The 19,172-nt window shown below is 45.8% G+C and overlaps 1 protein-coding gene across 2 annotated transcripts in view; it reads right to left on the bottom strand.

Moving 5' to 3' along the window:
- Positions 1-19,172, bottom strand: part of EFNB1 (ephrin B1) — a 135,239-nt gene that overhangs the window by 47,587 nt on the left and 68,480 nt on the right. For both annotated transcript variants that reach the window (XM_074964503.1, XM_074964502.1), the window contains one exon: positions 8,443-8,720. In XM_074964503.1, coding sequence (XP_074820604.1) covers positions 8,443-8,720 — 278 coding nt within the window. The remainder of the gene's footprint in view (positions 1-8,442; positions 8,721-19,172) is intronic.

Below are 19,172 nucleotides of genomic sequence, written 5' to 3'. Positions count from 1 at the left end.
TCTACAGCTTCCTTTGGCTCCTGCACTTCCCTCCACATCTTACAGATTCCGTCTGGATTCTCTTACAAGTAGAAGACAGGAGTTAATCACGACTGGATTACAGGTCCTACCTTCCAGTTACAATGGAGAAAGGGGCTAGGACAGGGGAAATTAGCAAATGCCACAAGCAAAGCTGCACCCATATCTTACATTCTGCTGTTAGGTGGTGTGAGTGGTGTATGCTCTACTGTAGGGCATGGCCTTTTGAGGAATTTTTTCCTCCTTCAGAGCCAGACCACCTACCATAATCCCCATACAGGACCCCAAGGGGGTCCCCTTCTTTCATTCCTACTTGCTGGTGTATCTCAGCACTAGGGCCTCTATTCTCACTGGCCACATGGATACCCTACAGGAGGTGGTGTTAGAACACATGTGTTTCTTGTCTGTGCATCCTCCACCAGAAGGGGTGGGAGGGGGAAAATCACAGCTACCGAGGCCATGCCCTTCAACTCTTCTCAAAAAGCCACCTGCTAGAAGTGTTGACCCATGGCTAGAGGAGTCAGAACAGTTTCCACTCACACATTACCGCCCTGTGGAAACTAGAGTGATTTGGCATGGAGAGGACAGGACATAAGACAACAAAGAACTTCCTGCCAAGGCAGCTTCCCACACCTACACCAGTTGTTGGGAATTTGCCACTTGTTTGCAGGTGTTGAAGAGCTGCATGCCCCCTTCCACCCTCCAACAGAAATCCAACATTCCATAAACTCGAGCCCTGCACATGCAGAAGTGTTGTGCCATCTGCTTATTGAAGCACTTACAGAACAAAGTGGGAATACGAAAAACCCTGGTACATGTTTGTTCTCAAGGCTCCAGTGCTATAGGCTGGGCCCAAGATGCTCAGCTCAAGGTGCTACTCTCCTGTTGCAGCCCAAGGAGACTCTGGCCAAAGTTTGGACATGCAGACAAGGGTTCTCATGCTTTATTCTTTCAGAAAAGGATTAGGAGAGGAATCTTCTTCTCTGCCTAACCCTTGGAGAAAAGATGCTTTTAATGAAAGCCTTAAAATGGCATTCAAGTGCTTGGCGCTGGGAGTCTGAGGGGATGGGGAGAGGTTATGTTAGCTTTCAAAGGCCTTTTTGATTGCTAAGCAGTCTAAGCCCAGTGCTGGGGCAGAGCCCCCAGATGATGAAAGTGGCCCTAAACGAAGCTTGGCATATCCAATGCGGCTGTGAGGGGGGTAAGGAAGGGGGAGCAGCCACTGAATGAGGATGAACCCCAGGAAGCTCTCTCGCTCCAATGGCGAGGATTTTTCAGCTGGTCTTGGGAAGCCAGTGCCTGGGCAGCCCATGTCATGCTGCTGTCCATGCTCCTTTCCGTTTGAACACAGCTTCCCTAAGGCTTAAAGCCGTCAGTAAATGAAAAGGAAGAAAAAACCTTTTGTATCTCAAGGCAAGTTTGAAAGAAAAAAAAAAAAGAAAAAGAAAAGAGACAACATGTGGGTGGTCTGCATGGGAGACTTTTGACTTTGTTTTTTTGGCTATTTTATTCCTTGGCAGAGAGAGTTCCTGGGGCTTCTTGGCAGAAGGTACATCCAGATCGCAGGAGCATCTTCAGCCCACCCAAGGGCCAAAGGTCAGTTCACAGCAGACACAATCCTGGAGCCAAGGAGGCTGCTTCAAAGAGTGGAGAAGTCAAGAGAAATTAAAGTGAGAAATGGTCTTAGGGCCAGAGGGGGTGTCAGGCTTAGGGCTCTCCTGGATTCCTTAACTCCCCTGTTAGGGGCTCTTGGAGAGGGGGAAATAGCATATTAAGTGAAGGCCCTTTAAACAGAATTGAGGCACTGGCAAAATCTCACTTCTGCTGAGAGGCAAAGCCCCGATTCCCACGCTCCCCAACATTCCTCTATTGCAAGAAAGCTCTTGTATCGGATGTGAGTTACTGGGCTATGCAACAATAGATCAAGAAGCCAGGAAGCTATATTTACCACTTGCACCTACAGGTAAAGCCTGATTTTATAAAGGTCTTTGGGGCCATCCCAGACATTGGTAAAAAGCAGGATGACACCGTTTTTTCTTTGATACATGATTCAAATTTTGGGTAACAGACTCCAGTTAGGTCAAAATTAAATCAGTTTAGCACCTTGAGCCTAATTCCTGACTGATGTACGTGCTCAGATTATGAAAACAGCAGACTGTACGATAGCAACAGGTGATGCAACAGGTCAGGATTGAGGGATACTGGCAAAGCTGCAGAGGGCCCCAGGTCTGGAAGAGCTGGAGTGATACACCCAACATGGATCCTGCCTGCATGATGGCAGATAAACTCAAAGTCACTCCTCCCTCATGAACAGTATTTATATTTTGCAACACACTTTTCCATCACTGTTTGTGGAAAAAAAGCCTTTTAGAGCTAAAGGCAAATGATTTAAGCAACATGCTTCTGTGATATGAAACACCAAGTAAATTCCTTGAATTTGTGAAATCCAGAACCTCAAAAATCTGTATTTTCCTCCCCCCCCGCCCCCCCCCCAAAAGGAAAGGATGACCCACCCCCACTCTTTGGTTTCCTCTCATTAATCTGGGGGTGTGAGGAGCAAGAGCATTTTCCTTTGAGAGTTTGGAAAGGATCAGTAGCAGAGAATGGAAATCAAAGCATTGATCAGTTCTGATTTTGGGAGTACAAGATGTTAAGCTAGCGCAGTGCTTGCCAAACTAAGACATGGCTCCATGGGGCAGCCACAAGCATCTCAGAAAAAATATCAATATGCTGTTTGGTTTTTTTTTCTAATTAAGAGTATTAAACCAGGCTTAAAAATCACCTGCATCTTACCTGTGGGTCTGCATCTTATGCGGCTGCTGGCACTGGGAACCTCTCTGTGGTCTCTGCCCCTGCAGGGGGCTTCAGCAGGGAGACTTCCTGCTGGGGAAGCAGTTGGTGGGAAATCTCTGTATTGAAAGCTCCCTGCTCAAGCAGAGGACACAGGGAGGCTCTTGGTGCAAGCAGCAGCTACACCTGCTCTAGCAGATAGGGGAAGGAGGCTTAGGGAGAGACAGTGCATCTTATCTTTATAATGGAACAATTTTTACCAAGTGCTAAGCCTACAGGTAACAAACCATTGACTGAAGATGATTTTAATGAAGTTAAAACAGAAAAGGAAGAAAAATAGACAGCACAATGATAGTTGTTTGATGTTTGGATTTTCGCTTCTCAATATTATGGCAAAAAGTCTACAACCACAATGTGTCATTTCTTTTCAAGGGTTCGTGAAAGAAAGTATGAGGGCAGAGAAATTAAGAGACATTTAGAAACCAAACATCCAGAATTCGTAAATAAGAACTGCAGTGTTTTCCTTCAGAAAGGAAAAGAATTAAAGCAGCAAAAAAAAAAAAAAAAAAAAAAGTCAGATCTGAAGAAGCAACTGTTCCTTAAAAGCATCTTAAACTGTGGCCTTGCGAATTGCAAAATACAAATAAGTACATACTATCTGCAAGACCCATCTACTTCGAGCACCAACAGACATGTAAAATTATGACTGGGTAACAAGCAACAATGGCACTAAAAACCATTCCTGTGTCAAATAATAATTCTGTTGATGCACTCATGGCCTTGCAGAAAATGCCCAGGACCAGTTGATAGAGTATGTTAAGAAGAGTAAATATTTTGCACTGAACCTTAATGAATCCACAGACTCAGCCAACATGGCTCAGCTTCTGCGTTATGTGAGATTTGTCAAAGCAGGTACAACAGCTTAAAAATGTTTATTTTGCAAAGAAAAGGCCAACTGAAACACTGCTGAGGAAATATTACAGATCTTCAAATTTGTAGTGGATGAAGGTCTTAACTATGCCACGTCTGTGCGGCAGCCAGGACCAGAAAGAACAGTGAGGTTGCAGCACGAGTACAGAAGTGGCATCAGCAGCCATTTGGACAGACTGCACGACTCATCGCCAAGCTGCGGCATCAAAGAAGTTTCAGTTTGAAGTACACAAAGCCCTCAATGTTGTTATAAAAACTGTCAATCTTATAAAACCCTTGGCACTGAGTATGTTTTAATATGCTGTGCAAAGAGATGGACTCTGACCACACTCAGCTTTTGTTTCACAGTGAAGTCAGAAGGTTTGTCACATGGAAAAGTGTTACAAGGCGTCTTTGAATTGCATGACAAAAGTCAGGATTTTTCTGCTTGGGAAAACAAGCTTTGAAGGTTACATGGGAAGTGTGGACTCCAGGATAATGTTAGCTGGTGGACATGATTGGCAAACCTAACATGTCAAGGCAGGAATACAAACATATTAGATATCAAAGAGAAATATCGGGGCATTAATGAAGACATTTTGTTTCTGGAGATGCCACATTGAAAAATGAGTTACCAAGATGTTTTCACTGTTATCAGACTTTTACAAAAGAAAAAGGTGAAAGTGATCAAAATGTTATTAAAGGCCAAGTATTAAATTAATTTGCTTGGATTGTATTCTCATTTTGCGGAATATTTTCCTGGAGTTTAACATGAACCTTCAGATGCCAATTGTATTTGAAAATCATTCTTGGTAACAGCTGATTCCATTTCAAGATCAAGTATTTTGGCTCAAGAAAATCTTAGAATTACCCAATGATCACACACCGAAGACCAAGTTTTCAAATTTAACAAACCAGGAATTCTGGATTTACATTAAAGGAGAGTAAGATGAACTCAGTGATAAAGCTATGAAGTGCTGCTTCCAGTCACTTCCAGTTATCTTTGAGTCTCTCTATTTTCAGCAACAATTTCTGTGAAAGCGAAACTCAGAAATCATTTAAACTTGGAGAACAACTTATATCTGGCACCATTAAGAGATTCAACCAGACACTGCTCTACTGTGCAGTTCGAGACAGGCCTGTTCTGCTCACTAAAATCTTAAAATGTGTCTGAACATGTCAAACAATTCATATTTTCAAATTATAATTTTAGAAACCTGGATTATATAATTAAACTGTATATAGTTGAATAAAGTTGAAAAATCACCACAACTCTAATGTCCCTCATGAATCTACTGTTCTTGAACACTTGAATCTAATGTCCTGAGTCAGTTAAATAAACAGCATTGGTTCTGGGGAGCTACCACGTTTTAAAATATCTGTATAGGAACTGCAGTACTAAAAAGTTTGGGAACTATTGACCAGTGATTCTCAAACTTTTGTACTGGTGACCCCTCTCACATAGCTAGCCTCTGAGTACGACCCTCCCCTTAAATATAAAAAAAAGTGTTTTAAATTTATAACACTATTATAAATGCTGGAGACAAAGTGGGGTTTGGGTTTGAGGATAACAACTCATGACCCACCATGTAAGAACCTCACGACCCCCTGAGAGGTTCCGACCACCAGTTTGAGAACTCCTTAGCTAATGGGCTTGTTCTGGTGCATGAATTGTCATTCAGTCTTTTTTCCCCCCACAATTACAGAGGTCGGTAGGTTTCTTGCTCAGAACTGCTCGAGTCAGCTCTGGTACAAGAATCCTTGATGTCCCATGGGGTGTAACACAGAGGCCCCGGTTGGGACCCCTGCTTTCAATCCTCATTAGTTTGAAGAGTCGACTTCTGCTTGAACTTGACCTGCAGTGACCCTTAACATGGAAAAACCAGTGACCGAGTGCTTCAAGATGTTTGCCCGGGATATGAAAGGCTGACTCGTTCCTTTGCATTTAGCCCCCTCACCTCCCCCCTCTTTTGCCCACTTTAGGGAAACTTGCAGCTCAATCAAATCTTCCTTTGGCTGAGAAACTGTGGAAAGGACTGAGGTGTGACCTAGCTGAGATTGACAGCTGCCATGCTGAAGAAGGCAATCTGCGTTGGGGCCCTTGACAGCATGCAGCAGCAACGGCTGGCTGCACATGATAGGGGCCCCAGGAATGAGTTTCGGATTCTCCATTCAAGGTGCTAACAACATCCTGCAGAAGCAAGTGGTGGTTGGGAATTAAGAACCATGTGAATAAAGCATGCGCAGGTGTGAGTGGGTGGGTAGGGGAGTTAACTCAGGGTGAGACAATGGCACCACAATCCCAGCCGAGAACATGAGACTGGAAGTGAAGATGAAGATTAGCCCGGGAGTCAAGTGGCAGGCTACTTTGCTGTTGGAAATATTAGGAAGGACAACTCTCAATGCTGCCACCCCCATACCAAGAACACCCTGTTTTAAAGCTGTTTCTATCATTGTTGCCAAAACCCCTCGACTCCTCTTGGCACCCGTATAACAATGGAAAAGGGGTGGAAGCTACTGAGTCTCATCACTGACTCCCAAACCTTAAGCCTCACCAAACAAGTGTGGTGCTGAGCTGGGAGACATCCGCCCGTCTACCCAAGAATGGGGTGCGGCAGGGGCAGATCCTCTAATGACCCCCCATTCTCAGGGGAAATTGAGGACGTCAGGTCAAAAAAAAAAAAAAAAAAAAAAAAACTGGTGATGCTGAATTGCCAACATCTGGTTTCTTCCACCCCTAACTTTGAACTGTTCTTGAAAATCAAAACCATAATGAGCTGGTTGTAGATGAATTGTTTCAGGCCTTCCCAGCACAAACCACGGCTGCAAAGACATCACACTCAGCACATTCAGATGACCAGTTCAGTTTCTGCTTGCTAGTCACATCAACAATGCCAACTTTCTGTAAGTTCCAACACCAGCCTCTGCTCCCACCAAGAATTAGAGATGGGCCCAAGCCAAAGTCTAGATTCATACACAGTCCCAAAAGTGGGTTTGTCTGAAAATCTGTATCTGGCTCTGAATCTTATAACCTGAGCCCATCTCTACTGCTCTCCGGGCACCAGGTTCTGTTCAGTTTAACCCAAAGCAAAATGCAGACACTCCATGAAGATTTGGATCTGGCTGGCTAAGATGAGCAGCGCAGCCCCACAAAGGGCTTATAAGCACCTACCACAAAGGCAGTCACTGTAACCAGGCAATTGCTGTACTTGTAGCATACAGTTAATGTTGCTCTGGTAGACTCCGTCCCCACCCAACTGCCAAGATGAGATATGTGGGCTAGAATAGATTTCTGAATAAGGTGTGCCCAATTACATGCCTCTGAGCTCGACCCTGGCACCGCAGGCTGACCTTTGGTCCAGGCTGCTGAGTGGCAAGTTAGCAGCATGTGACAGCAAGCAAGCAAGCAAGGAGCCAATGATGCATGAGGTGACAGATGAGTTGTGGCGGGGCCGCTGTGCCCCTTTCCTGCTTTCTTGCTCTTGGGTTAGTGTAGTGCGCCAAGTCGAGTGGCAAGGTTCAGGAGAATCCACAGGAGAAAAGAAAGAAGAAAGAGAAGCCTACCTAACAGAATCCAGACACGGCACACTGAACCCCCAACACGACCAAACTGACTGCAGGAGATGAGGTGACTGCAGTGCCCTTACTTTAAATAAAAAAAAAAAAAGTCAACACATGGAAAGAGCCCCTCCCCTTCTTCAGGGCAGATCAAAAGGAGTCCTATCTATACAGGATATAGGTGTCTCCTTCTACAGCAATAAAGAGGCACGATCAGCTGAACACATCCAACATGGTCAGTTTCCTGTGTCTGTGAGGACCTCCAGACTTTGGAGAACCTCAGTCCTTCCCCCTCGTCATCTATTATGAAGCAATGAAACAATGTCAAAACTAAGGCAGTGTCAATAACATTGCAAGTACATTTTGTCTAAATACCAAGATCCTTTGTCAAGGGCTGCTTCTGCAGGCAACTTTGTGGTCAGTTTCAACAAGGGCAGCTCCAAGCAGCCAACATGCTTAATTTTAACTTCTGTCCAGAAGGGAAACTGAACAGCTGTTTCTTACACTGGGCCAATTTCTCACGGTTAGTCTGAGATCCGATACCTACAAAGTTCTTCCTACTTCCAGAACAAGCCCTTAAAAAAGGTCTCACATACTGACCTCTTTCCTGCCCCACAGAGATCACTGAACACACATGCTCCAAGGATGCTGCAAAGAAGTAACTGAACATGGCTCTTTCTCCTCCCTGGTCCATTCGGAATTTGAGAAAATATTCCCTGCCCCTTTAACTAAACAAGAGTGTGTTGTGGCTTTTTTGAGGGGGTGGAGGGAAGATGAGGGGTGCTTACTCACTCAGCACACTGGCAGGATAAGAACCATACACCAACCCAAGAGGAAGCTTACATTCCACTCCTCACCACTGTTCTCCTCCCCATGATCCCCCACAGGACAGGATCAAGGAGAGTTTCCATAAGTGTCAGCCATGAGCAGGGCCCAAACCAGAAACATCCCTATGTGCTAAACATGTCTGTAAGCCTCCTCTTGATCCTCTAAACAAGACAATGAAGTACGCCCTCTTGTGGTGAAGTGAAAACATGCCCTAGCATTGGCCCAGAAAGCTACTAAAAGGGAGTTTAATGGGGGAACAACCATCAGGCCAATGAAAGGCTTTGAAAGTACATGGAAAGACAGCTGTAAGCTGGGGTAATGAGGAAGAGGACGACTCACATGTGATGAAGTAGTCCTGCTGCCTCTGGAACTCCAGGCCCATGTAGTTGGGGCTGAACTCTTGGAACTTGATGGTGAAGCGGATCTCCTTCTCCGGCCGGTTGCAAGTCACCAGCACATTGGGATCCATGACAGTGCTGCAGGACTCTGCCTGCTCCCGCTTCACCAGGTACAACTTGTAGTATTCATAAGGTCTGGAAAGCTCCGCCTTGGGACAGATAATGTCCAGTTTGTCCCCGATCTCTGGGTAGATGACCAGCCCTTTACCAGCCATGAATCTAGAGAGGAAAGAGAGTAAGAGATTAGATTCATGTGCCCTGTTTGGATGCAGATGAGCGGGGAAGCTCCACATTGTGCACCAGGGCAGCTACAAGTTTCTGCTTGGCTGGGGCATTATTCACAAATTTCATCCTGACCAGAACTGTGTCCCCCTCCCTCCTGGAGGGAAACCTAGTACTTTCCCCAGGTGGAACTCCCACCATTTCCATGCCACAAAACATTTTTTATGTTGACACAAGTTTTCCTTCTCATGACAAATGCCTGCAGTGAGGATGGAAAGTGCCATTGTCTGAAGGTTCCCTTTCAGCCCCACATTCAGACACTCATCCCCTATGCCAGGGTCACAGCCGGTTTGCTGCCTACAGTACATTACCCAGGACTCGGTCCAGTCCATTTTTAAATGGAGACTCAGGCGACAGTCCCTCATTCTCCTCACTCTAACCTTCCTGAACAGTCAAGTCTCACACAGCTGCCAGGGAGAAGTCTCAATCTCTCGCCACGCCCCAATCTGGAAGTGCCACAATATTGTTAGCACAGTGGTTAGCCTATGAGAGAACTATGTTGTTGCTGCTGGGACCACTTGCTCTCTTCATGGACTGGAGTACCGTGAAGACAGTGCTCCTTGCGCCCAGGAGCGGAACACAGAGGGAAGTGAAGGGAAGAGTACCTTGTCCAGATTTCCATGACTGGGAAGGTGAGGTTCTGCACTGGGTTTCATTTAGAGAAGGAGGATTAACTGGGAGCATGAGAACTGGTGAGTGTGGAGAGAGCCCTCCCACACCCTCACCACCAACGGAATTTTTATTGCTGAATAGGAAAGGGAAGAAGAGCTCTATTTCAGCAGGGTGCCTCCTGCCGACACAGCAGTTGCCTCAAAGTCCTAAACTCGGCAGTATGCCCAAGGGAGGACTGGACAGAAAATGGCAAGGAGGGGTAAAAAAAAAAAAAAAAAATCTATTCAGGGCTGGAAGGCAGGCCATTACTAAGCAAAAGGAAGGAAGGCAATGTGGCTAACACTTAGGCTCCATTATTACAGGGCAATTACTCAGCTGAATTTTAAACAACAGCAATTAGAGAACTGGGGCAGCAGAGAGGGGAAGGGCAAAACATCTACCTAGCATAAACAGCATAATCTCTTCTTGATGAAAGATAACCAAAAATTCTCTCTGCTGTGCAGCCATGGCTCCCTTGATGCAATTTGGGTGCTTTGAGAATTGGATGGAGTTCCCAGATGGGCTATACCTCCATTCATTTCTCCCGCCCCTCCCAGATGTAATCAATCCCTTCCCCCAACAAATTGCTAACCAGAAGACATCACTCTGAGGATATGCCCAGCATATTCTATTGTCCCCTCCTCCATACCAAAGAGATTGGCACAAGTCAAAACTATAGGCATCAAAGAAACAAGATCAGACATACAAGATCAACCTGCTCTGTGGCTCTCATACAAGTCTTAGCAAGAAGCCAAAAGGCTGAAGCCAGAGCCAGAAGCCTGGGCTTCAAAATTCCCATCACATGAGCTCCACAGAGAGGACTGACAGCCCAGGCTCAGAGGAGGCCGGCAGGAAAGGTGGAGTCTGAGCCCACATACTCTTGGCAAAGATTCCAAGTTACATTCCAGCTGCAGTTAAGGCAAAAGACAGCCAAAACTGATCTCACCTGCATCAATTGCTTCAGAGACTGGAGTAGCCCTGATTCTAATTGCCATTGCCCTCCCTCCACACCTCAACTAGCCCAACAAGACAGAGTGAGGCTATGGGGCAGCAGGAACATTTACTTTTGATAAGAGCCACTCCCTGTTCTAGAATTTGATTCAGATATAGTATTTGCATGCTATCTGGTGTAGCATATCTGCCCAAACTCTTCCCAACAGCCAGAGCTCAGCAGCAGCTGGAACTTAACCTCAGTAGCTAACAAGCTCCCAATGCTTAACTACAGGGCACCATCAGGCACATGGGAAGTCAGTCACCCTCTGGAACTCTGACTGAGCAAGTTATCTCACCTGTCCGATTCCAATACCAATAGCACATATCAGTTTAGCTGATGCACTATGTACCATGTAAGCTGTGGGGAAGTAATGAAATTTAATAAAAGCCATGACTCCTAGACCAAAAGATACACAGTAATCTTAAAAGGTCAAGAAACTTAACCCCTAAGTGACTGAGCTCTGTCACTGTAAACTGCAAATACAGAGAAGAAAAGAAGGTGGGAAAATGACTATTGCACTAGAGTTTCCAGTGCCTCACAAGGCATGAAGTGAATGATGCAGCTGTGTTCCAACTCAACAGAGCTGCTGGCATGTAAACTAGATCTGGCCCTCAAAGGGGTCACCTCACAGCTATGCCACTTGTCTGCTAGCCAGAATGCTTTTTCCAAGGTACTGCAAGTGATAAAGGCTTCCCCGCCCACCATCTGAGCTTTGATGCAATCCCCTGAACATGCTTACATCTTGTACAGAACTGCCCCCTCTTTACCCACCCTGTGACAAGCCACAGGTGTGCACATTTGGTCCAACAAGTAAACACTTGTACACACACAGGTTTCCACCCTAACAGGAAGCGGGATCTAACCTCCACCTCTCCAAAGTTCGTCTGACTCACACATTTTTTGGTGAGATAACTCCAAGTGACTCAAATTCCCGGCTTCAGCCTCTGCTGGCTCCTTCCTAACCAAAAGATTCCAAATAGGAAGATACAGACAAAGCAAAGCAGATGTCTTGAGGTTTTGGGGCAAAGAAGGAAGAATGCTACACATTTCCCACCTCAGTGGGACCCCAGCATAACTCTTTATCCAGAGGGGTCTTTGCAGTGATACAAAGCCCCTCAACAATACCCTATATACCCAAATGACACCATGCAATAACCGTATAATTATGATTAAGGTGTAACAGGGTGTGGTCTCAAAGAAGATTAAACTGAGTTATCAAGACATTACACAGTATACACCTGAACACTTAAGATTTTCAGCTTTCAGAGCTAGATCCAGATTCACCACTTTGCTCTAGCTCAGGGGTGCTAGAGGGCCACATCTGGGAATAGAAATTGTATGGCGGGCCATGAATGCTCACAAAATTGGGGTTGGGGTGCAGGAGGGGGTGAGGGCTCCGGTTGGGGGTGCAGGCTCCAGGGTGGGACCAGAAATGAAGAGTTCAGGGTGTGGGAGGGAGCTCTGGGCTGGGGTGCGGGGGGAGGCGGGGTAGGGTGAGGTCTCCGGCTGGGAATGAGGGGTTTGGGATGCAGGAGGGTGCTCCAGGCTGGGATCGAGGGGTTTGGAGGGCAGGAGGGGGATCAGGGGGTTGGAGCATGGGGAGAGGCTTAGGGGTGCAGCTCCAGGAAGCGCTTACCTCAAGCGGCTCCCGGAAGCAGCATGTCCCTTCTCTGGTTCCTACGCAGAGGCACGGCCAGGAGGTTCTGCACACAGCCCCGTCTGCAGGCACCACCCCTGCAGCTCCCATTGGCCACGGTTCCCGGCCAAAGGGAGCTTCAGGGGCAGCGCTTGGGGTGGGGGGCAGCATCCCCTAGCTGCACCTATGCATAGGAGCTGGAGGGGGGCCATGTCGCTTCCGGGAGACACATGCAGTGCCCCCCAACCCTGCTCCTCAGCTGGAGCGCAAGAGCAGGGCAAGCCCCAGCGGGAGCTCGAGGGCCCAATTAAAACAGCTGGCAGGCCGGATCTGGCCCACAGGCCATAGTTTGCCCACTTCTGCTCTAGCTACTTTATTTCACTCAAGTAATGTAAATCAGCCAAATTGTAGTGGCCACAGAAACTGGGTTTACATCTGCTTTGCAGCATCAGACCGCCACCAAGCTGCCCGTGTGTATACCCATTTTGCCTCATGTCCTGTCCCGCCCATTCCTGTAAACACATGCATTCACTTTTCCTCTCCTTCCCGCCCCCATCATATTTCCCCAAAGCTTTGATGAGTAGATCTGGCACAAAAGGTATTTTTTTCAAAATTAAATAAGTAGGAATAATGGGAATTTGTTGACTTTTTCATAACAGAGTTCTCTCTCAAGCAAAAACGGACAAAATCTTCAGAGAAATTCACGAAGAACTGAATACTTTCAAAATGGCTGCCAACTTCCATTGTTCTCAAAAAAACTGAAACCACAGGTTGCCATCAGTTAAGATGCCCTTTTCCAAAATGGCCACCAACTCTTATTCTTCCAATAGCAGTTCTCCAAGTTGCTTTCAGGGAAGATTGCAGCTCCTAATCTACAACAAGGCAGAGAAAAACAGGCAACCTGTGGGAACTACATTTGTTAAGGGTAGCTTGTAGTCTCCATTCTGTTGAGAATAGCAAATGGTAGACCTTTTGGAAGAGGTCAGTTCTTTATGGAATTCTCTGAAATAAAGTTATTCTTCATGTTCTACTGAAGTTTTTCAGTTGTGAACAGCAGAAAAAAAATGTACTATTAGTCCTAAAGAAATTCTTCATATGTGGCCTATACATAACATGGTAGTGACATTTAACCATGATGCATATGAAAAGTGCATTACTCTAGTAAGCTCACTTGGGGCGGGGGGGAATCTGACAGCGGGTGCCCAGTCTCTTGAAGGACCCATTTATAAATTAATTTGATCTAAAACTAATGACCAGATCTACTCGTAAATTAACAGAAAATTCATTCTGTGCCCTAAGAGCATGTGCTGTAACCTCAGGAGGATCTGCTGTATTTTTCATACATAAAAAAGACTGAATTAATTTCGTTAAAATGCACAACTCAATTCAACCTTAACTATGGAGCCATGACATGCACCTCCATAATAAAGCTCTTCGGGATGCAGGTAGTATGTACTAGGGTAAAGTAGATTAAAATATGGAAGACAGGCACCTCAGAAAACAGTAAAAGTGGCAAAGCATTGGGTAGAAGGGTAGCAAGGAGAGTACAGATCAGTTGCTTGAAGTGCTAATCTACCTACCCATCCAGGATATGGCTCAAATGACACCAACCAGTACAGACTAGCTCTGACAATATGACTGGGCCCACCTTATGGCCCCACGGAAAAATCAAAGACCTGGATTGTGATCTACAAACGTCTCTTCTCCACATGGTTACACTCTTTTGTGACATTTGAATTGGAAGGACCTGGGAGAAGACAACAAGCATGGAAAGCCTAAGAGCACCCTCTGGCTGCCTATCCAAGCTGATGCACATTAGTGCTATCAGCCAATTGGAGAACAGTCTGGTATGTCAGCAAAGTCGGAGCAGAAAACAGGGTTCTCAGTGAGAGTGGGCCCAGCACAGAGACCCAATATTTTTTAATCCAGTTTCCCAAAACACTGCAGCTTTTAACTCTATCTTCCCATATTTAGAATTTGCAAGCACTCTCCATTAGACTTAACAGAGAAGTCTTAAATTAGCTGACAGCTTTCCCTGCTTTGAATTACTACCTTTGGATCCCCCACACTAACCGAAGGGCAAAAGCCAGGCACTGACACACGCAACTGCAGCACCAAGGAGACCCAGGAGCTTGGTAGGCCCCTCACAAACAAAACTGGCAGTGAATTGGTGAGAGATGGCCTGGAATCCAATAACCCCAGCCAATGATACCGAAGAACACTTGTAGTCTTAACCCTTTCACTGCTAATCCTTCAGTGCACCTGCTGAGCTGCTGCATTCCTTAAACAGCCCATGGAAACCAATGAACAGGCCAGCCCAGCAGGCAATTTCAGTTATTCTTGTTTTGAGGTAGAGTGCACACACAAAAACACACACACCTGTTGCCAGCGGCCATCCAAGGGACCGGGACTAGCAAAACAAAAGTAAGTTGCCTAAAAGATGCTGGCCTAACAAAGTTATATTGGAAACTATAGAATTCTTTAAAGAGAGGCCTTCTAAGGAGATTGCCTATTGAAAGTGAGGCCTTTACTGTAGTTCTTACTAACATACAGCATCTTTCATCTCAAGACACTTAAAGGTACATATCCCCATTTTGCAGGTGGGGAAACAGGCTCAGAGATTAAGTGTGATTACCCTAGCTTTAGCAGAAGATCTATATTAATTCATCCCTGCAACAAAAAGGAGTCATAGAAAAATGGGGAAGGACAGACGCAGAGTGGTATTAGGCAGGATCTGTTAGCCACCCATCAAATTTCAAGGTAGTGAAGAGAAGGGCAGACACTGATTGCCCACTACATGCAATCCCTTTACAAGAAGGGGTGGCTTCTTGACGCAGGATCCCCCTGATCAGAGAGCCTCTTTGTACCATGACCAAATGGATATTCTGACCAATCAAGCAAATTAAAGCAGAATCCAGAGAAGACTGAAGCATGTCCTCAGCTACAGTCCCCGCTCCTTCTCTCTTGGCTCTCCTTCACACAGCAAAGGACCAGCGTAAATCCTCTCATTCCATTCACAATTTACTTCCCCCCTTAATTTCCCCACAACCTCCCAAATCACACTACCCCCTTTGAGGCAGTCTGTGGTACTACAACTTGGGATGCAATGCAGAAATGCAGCAGGCACCAGGCTGGGGTGGGCAAACACTGGTGTAGAGCAGTCTCCTGTTAAGTGTGTTCTGGGAGTGACTGTCAACTCTAAAGGCATGCAGTTACCAACAGCCTCCCTACAGGTCCCACCAGATTTGGTTCCATAAACCAGACTTAAAGCAAATGCTGGCCTCTAGGCCAGCTCTACTGTGAAGAGAGGGTGCAGAAATAACTTAGTTGTTTTGCTTGGCTTTCAGGGGGCCAGTATACTTCAGAGGAAGCAAACATTTATAGAGAAATGTAAAAGTACAGGGTGCTGCACAAAAATCTCTGCCCTGAGGGACTAACAGTTTGAGGGCACCAGCTAGAACAATTCCCGTTACTACAAAAAGAGGAAAACACTCAACTGATGCAAATCACGAAACTTATCATGCTTTACATGGCTATATCTCCTTTCATTTGAAAAATGAAGTCCTTTATGAACTTGGAGCCTCACAACAAGAGATGGTTAAATAATTCCCTCATCTGCCCCCAACTACCAGTTTTTTTGTGATTGGGGTATTAGGCAATGGGCCAGATTGTTCACTGTCAGATAGCTGCTCAGTGTGGGACCCCATTCCACTGCAGTTTATACCACAAAGGCTGGTATATCATTGATAATAAAACCTTCCCAGTTGCCCTTAGCACCACACTGGAGATCCACCCCTCAACTCTCACATCCGGGATTCCCTTGAAGCTCCTCTCCCAGCCCAGCCTTCTCACCACACCACAAGGGATGGTAGGGAGGATGTCTAGTTTTAATTTTGCAGTCAGGTAATGGAGTTAGTCATTAACTGAGGATAGCACAGGTTGAGACAGCTACTGAAGATCTTTTCTTGGTTGTGGGAAAGATGGGGCAAGTCATTTCAGTTCCAAAAATCTTTACTGGCACAGCAAGCTGCACAAGTTTTCAAAAATACATCAGGATGGGAGTATTCATGGTATTTATTTGCATTGTTAGCAGGAGGACTGGTTACTTTAAGGCCCTGGAGTTGATTTTTGGATAGAACTCCTGTTACTGCCCTCCACCCTGAGACCCACAAAGCCTCTCCCGTGCTGGGCCACTGAATGCCTCAGTATGCCAGCCAGCTGGCCCTCAATGGCCAGAGTACAAAGGCAGGTTTCGCTGTGGTTCTTCTTGCAGGGCACATACAGAAGTCTGTTTGCTGAGTGAATTCCTTGCTCTGCAGGTTCCTTGGGAGCTATCAGGTGGCAGCATCCAATTTCCTCATTGTTTCGGGAGGTGTTTTCTGATGGGAAAGGTGAAAAGGGTATTTGTGAGGCTTGTAAACCGATTCCTCAGAGTTGGGTAAACAAGGAGAGCTCTGTTGGCAGCAGGCCTCAGGGAGTCAGAAAGATGCCCGAGCTGAGAAACTAAATTAAAGAGCAGTCCCCTCTCTGGGAGAGAGGGGCCTCAGTGGCCCCCCAGAAATAGAGCCCAAAAATCAAAGGCTTCCATTGCAACCAGACAGGGCTGCATAAGCCAGTCAGCATGGCAGATGGGCAGGAGGAGACCAGTCAATACTTTCTGCCTGGCTCAGGAGACACCAATACCTCTGACAAGTGCACTCACCAATGCAGGGTTAATCCAGGCTCTCTATACAGAGTTTTAAAGATTCAAAAGGCTTAAGTGGAACCTGACCTTTTGGCATGAGTACCATAAATGGCCTGTTAATCCTTTGGCTCCACTAGTGCCCAGTATAGACGGTGCTGTGAGTATTCTAACGCCACTAATATAATTCGACTGAAGAGGGAAGCGGGTTGGGTGGTGAAAGGATATTCCCCCAAAACATGCTGCTGGAAGTTGTAGCCAGATTTAAATAGTAGTTTGCCCCTTGGTCCTAGCATGATGCATCTGAGCATGGATTTAAAACAGCAGTCACCCACCACAGTGAATTCATGAAGTGGAAGACTAAGATGGACCGCAGACTGTCCATTGCCCTCACCTGAAAATCCTAGGGAATGGTTTGGGACATATGCCAATCCAAGTGTGATAGATAATCCCTGCTTAGTTCTCCAAAGGAGGAGACAGGGAATCCTGTTGCACAGAGAGGCTGGTGGAAATTGTCCGGCACAGCCATGTGGGAGAGAGTCAAGGGTAAGTATGCTCTTGCGCAAGGGGCCAGAGCAAATTATGGAGGTGGCACTCTTTAGCATGTGAGAAACATGCTCAAGAGTGATCACCACCTCTCCAACTCAAGCACACCATAGCAGCAAGCATGACTGAGCAGATGTGGCTCCATCCAATTCACTGGTGGGATCAGCTATCCAACTACATCAGAGCAAATCTCAGACAGCATAGCTCCTAACATGAGCTCAGAACCTGGACCCTGCCCAGCAGGTGCCTCCAAGCACAGCCCTGCTTCCTCTGTCCCAGGACAGGGAAAGTTAGTTGGTGGATACAGTCAGCTATTTTCCAGCCTTGCTGCAAACAGATCAGTTGTCTCCCTCTGGAAGAAATAATCTGTTCCTTCAGCCATAAGGCTTACTGCAGCCATAGCTCAAGCACATAGGACTGCAGGAAGCTGAAACAGGAACAGCAAGCTAGAACAGAATGTGTGAACACAGGGGCCCCCTGTCTCCAAACCCCTGCTTGGGCCAGCCTTGAGTCCCTACATTTGAAATGCTAGAGGCTGCCATGGCACTTGGGCATATATCCAGACCAGGAGCCAGCCACACAATAACCTGAGTTCTTAAGCACTAAAAGAATCAAGCCTAGCTAACATGAATGAGTTCTCAGAAAGGACTTGGAAGTGATCGGTGCAAGCAGCACCATTCTGTCTGCTGCCTGGAACTTGACTTAACAAGGGTTAAACAAAGCAGAAAGGAGCTAAGAATCAAACTAAGATAATAGGTTTGCTTAACCCCAGAGCTAACGAAGGAATCTGCAGAGTGAGTGAGTCCTTCCCCCACACCCAGACCCCTTTTTATTTGGTATGGTCATGTCTAGACTACGAACACACTACACTTTTTTAACATGACCTAGTTAGCATGTTTTAAATAGTGTTTTTAAACACTTGTGTAGCACAAAAAGGATACCTCATCTTTAGAAAAATGCCAACTGATCAGGGAATCAGCCCTCAGAGGGATCCCAGAGTGACCATAACAGCTAACCTGTGTTTAATTTTAACACACACATCGTTCTTGAGCTCTTTGGGGCTGGAACCTGTTTTTTTACAGGTCTGAAATGCAGGGCACATTCACGGATAGTATATGTATTCCCACATTTGCACTTCTCTGAAGAAAACAGATCAGCATTTAAATATACGTCTCCTTGTATAAACTGCCACACAGTTCAAAGTCTGGCATGCACAGAAGATGATGTTTGGTCTTCTAATTTCTTCAAAGAAATCCCAAACCAGTAGTATATCACCAAAGGATATCTACTTTTAGTTCTTGTATGTATGTGCAGTTAAGGCTGCATGGTAGTTTAGGAAGTCTTGGGTGTTAATGTGTTGTGGAAGGAGGATAGTCGTAAGAGTGAATATGTTTTATGTCGCTGTAGGTAGAGAAGAGTGTGAGGCTGTTAACTGTATCTGCTAGCTTTTTAGTATAGAGACTATAAACTGAAGTGAACAAGCAAACAGGTCTTATAAAGAAGAACAACAATGTAGTGGGAAAAAACCAGCAGCTGAAGCAGGTGTTCAACTCTGAAGAAATGCTGATGTTAGATTGAACGCAGTCATTGCAACTTGGTGAATCTGCTGTCATGTGTAAGAGACCGGATATTACCAAGGAAAGAATGTTGTCATTAGTTAACCAAAGCTTTCAAATTGGCAATGCTGAAATCAACATTAGAGAGAATGAAGCCACTGGAATTTGACAAATCTGCTGCAATGTACAGACACAGGTCAATGCCTAGCAATCAGTGTCATCATATCATTAATGTGGTGCTTTCAAATTGGCACAGCTCAAATCAGTTATGGAATAGTTTTCCCTCACTCAAATTCCAAAAAAGAAATGTAACTACTAAATATCT

This window comes from Natator depressus, chromosome 9, assembly GCF_965152275.1.
Source record: "Natator depressus isolate rNatDep1 chromosome 9, rNatDep2.hap1, whole genome shotgun sequence".
Classification (NCBI taxonomy): Eukaryota; Metazoa; Chordata; order Testudines; family Cheloniidae; genus Natator; species Natator depressus.
This window is presented reverse-complemented; position numbering and strand designations above follow the sequence as displayed.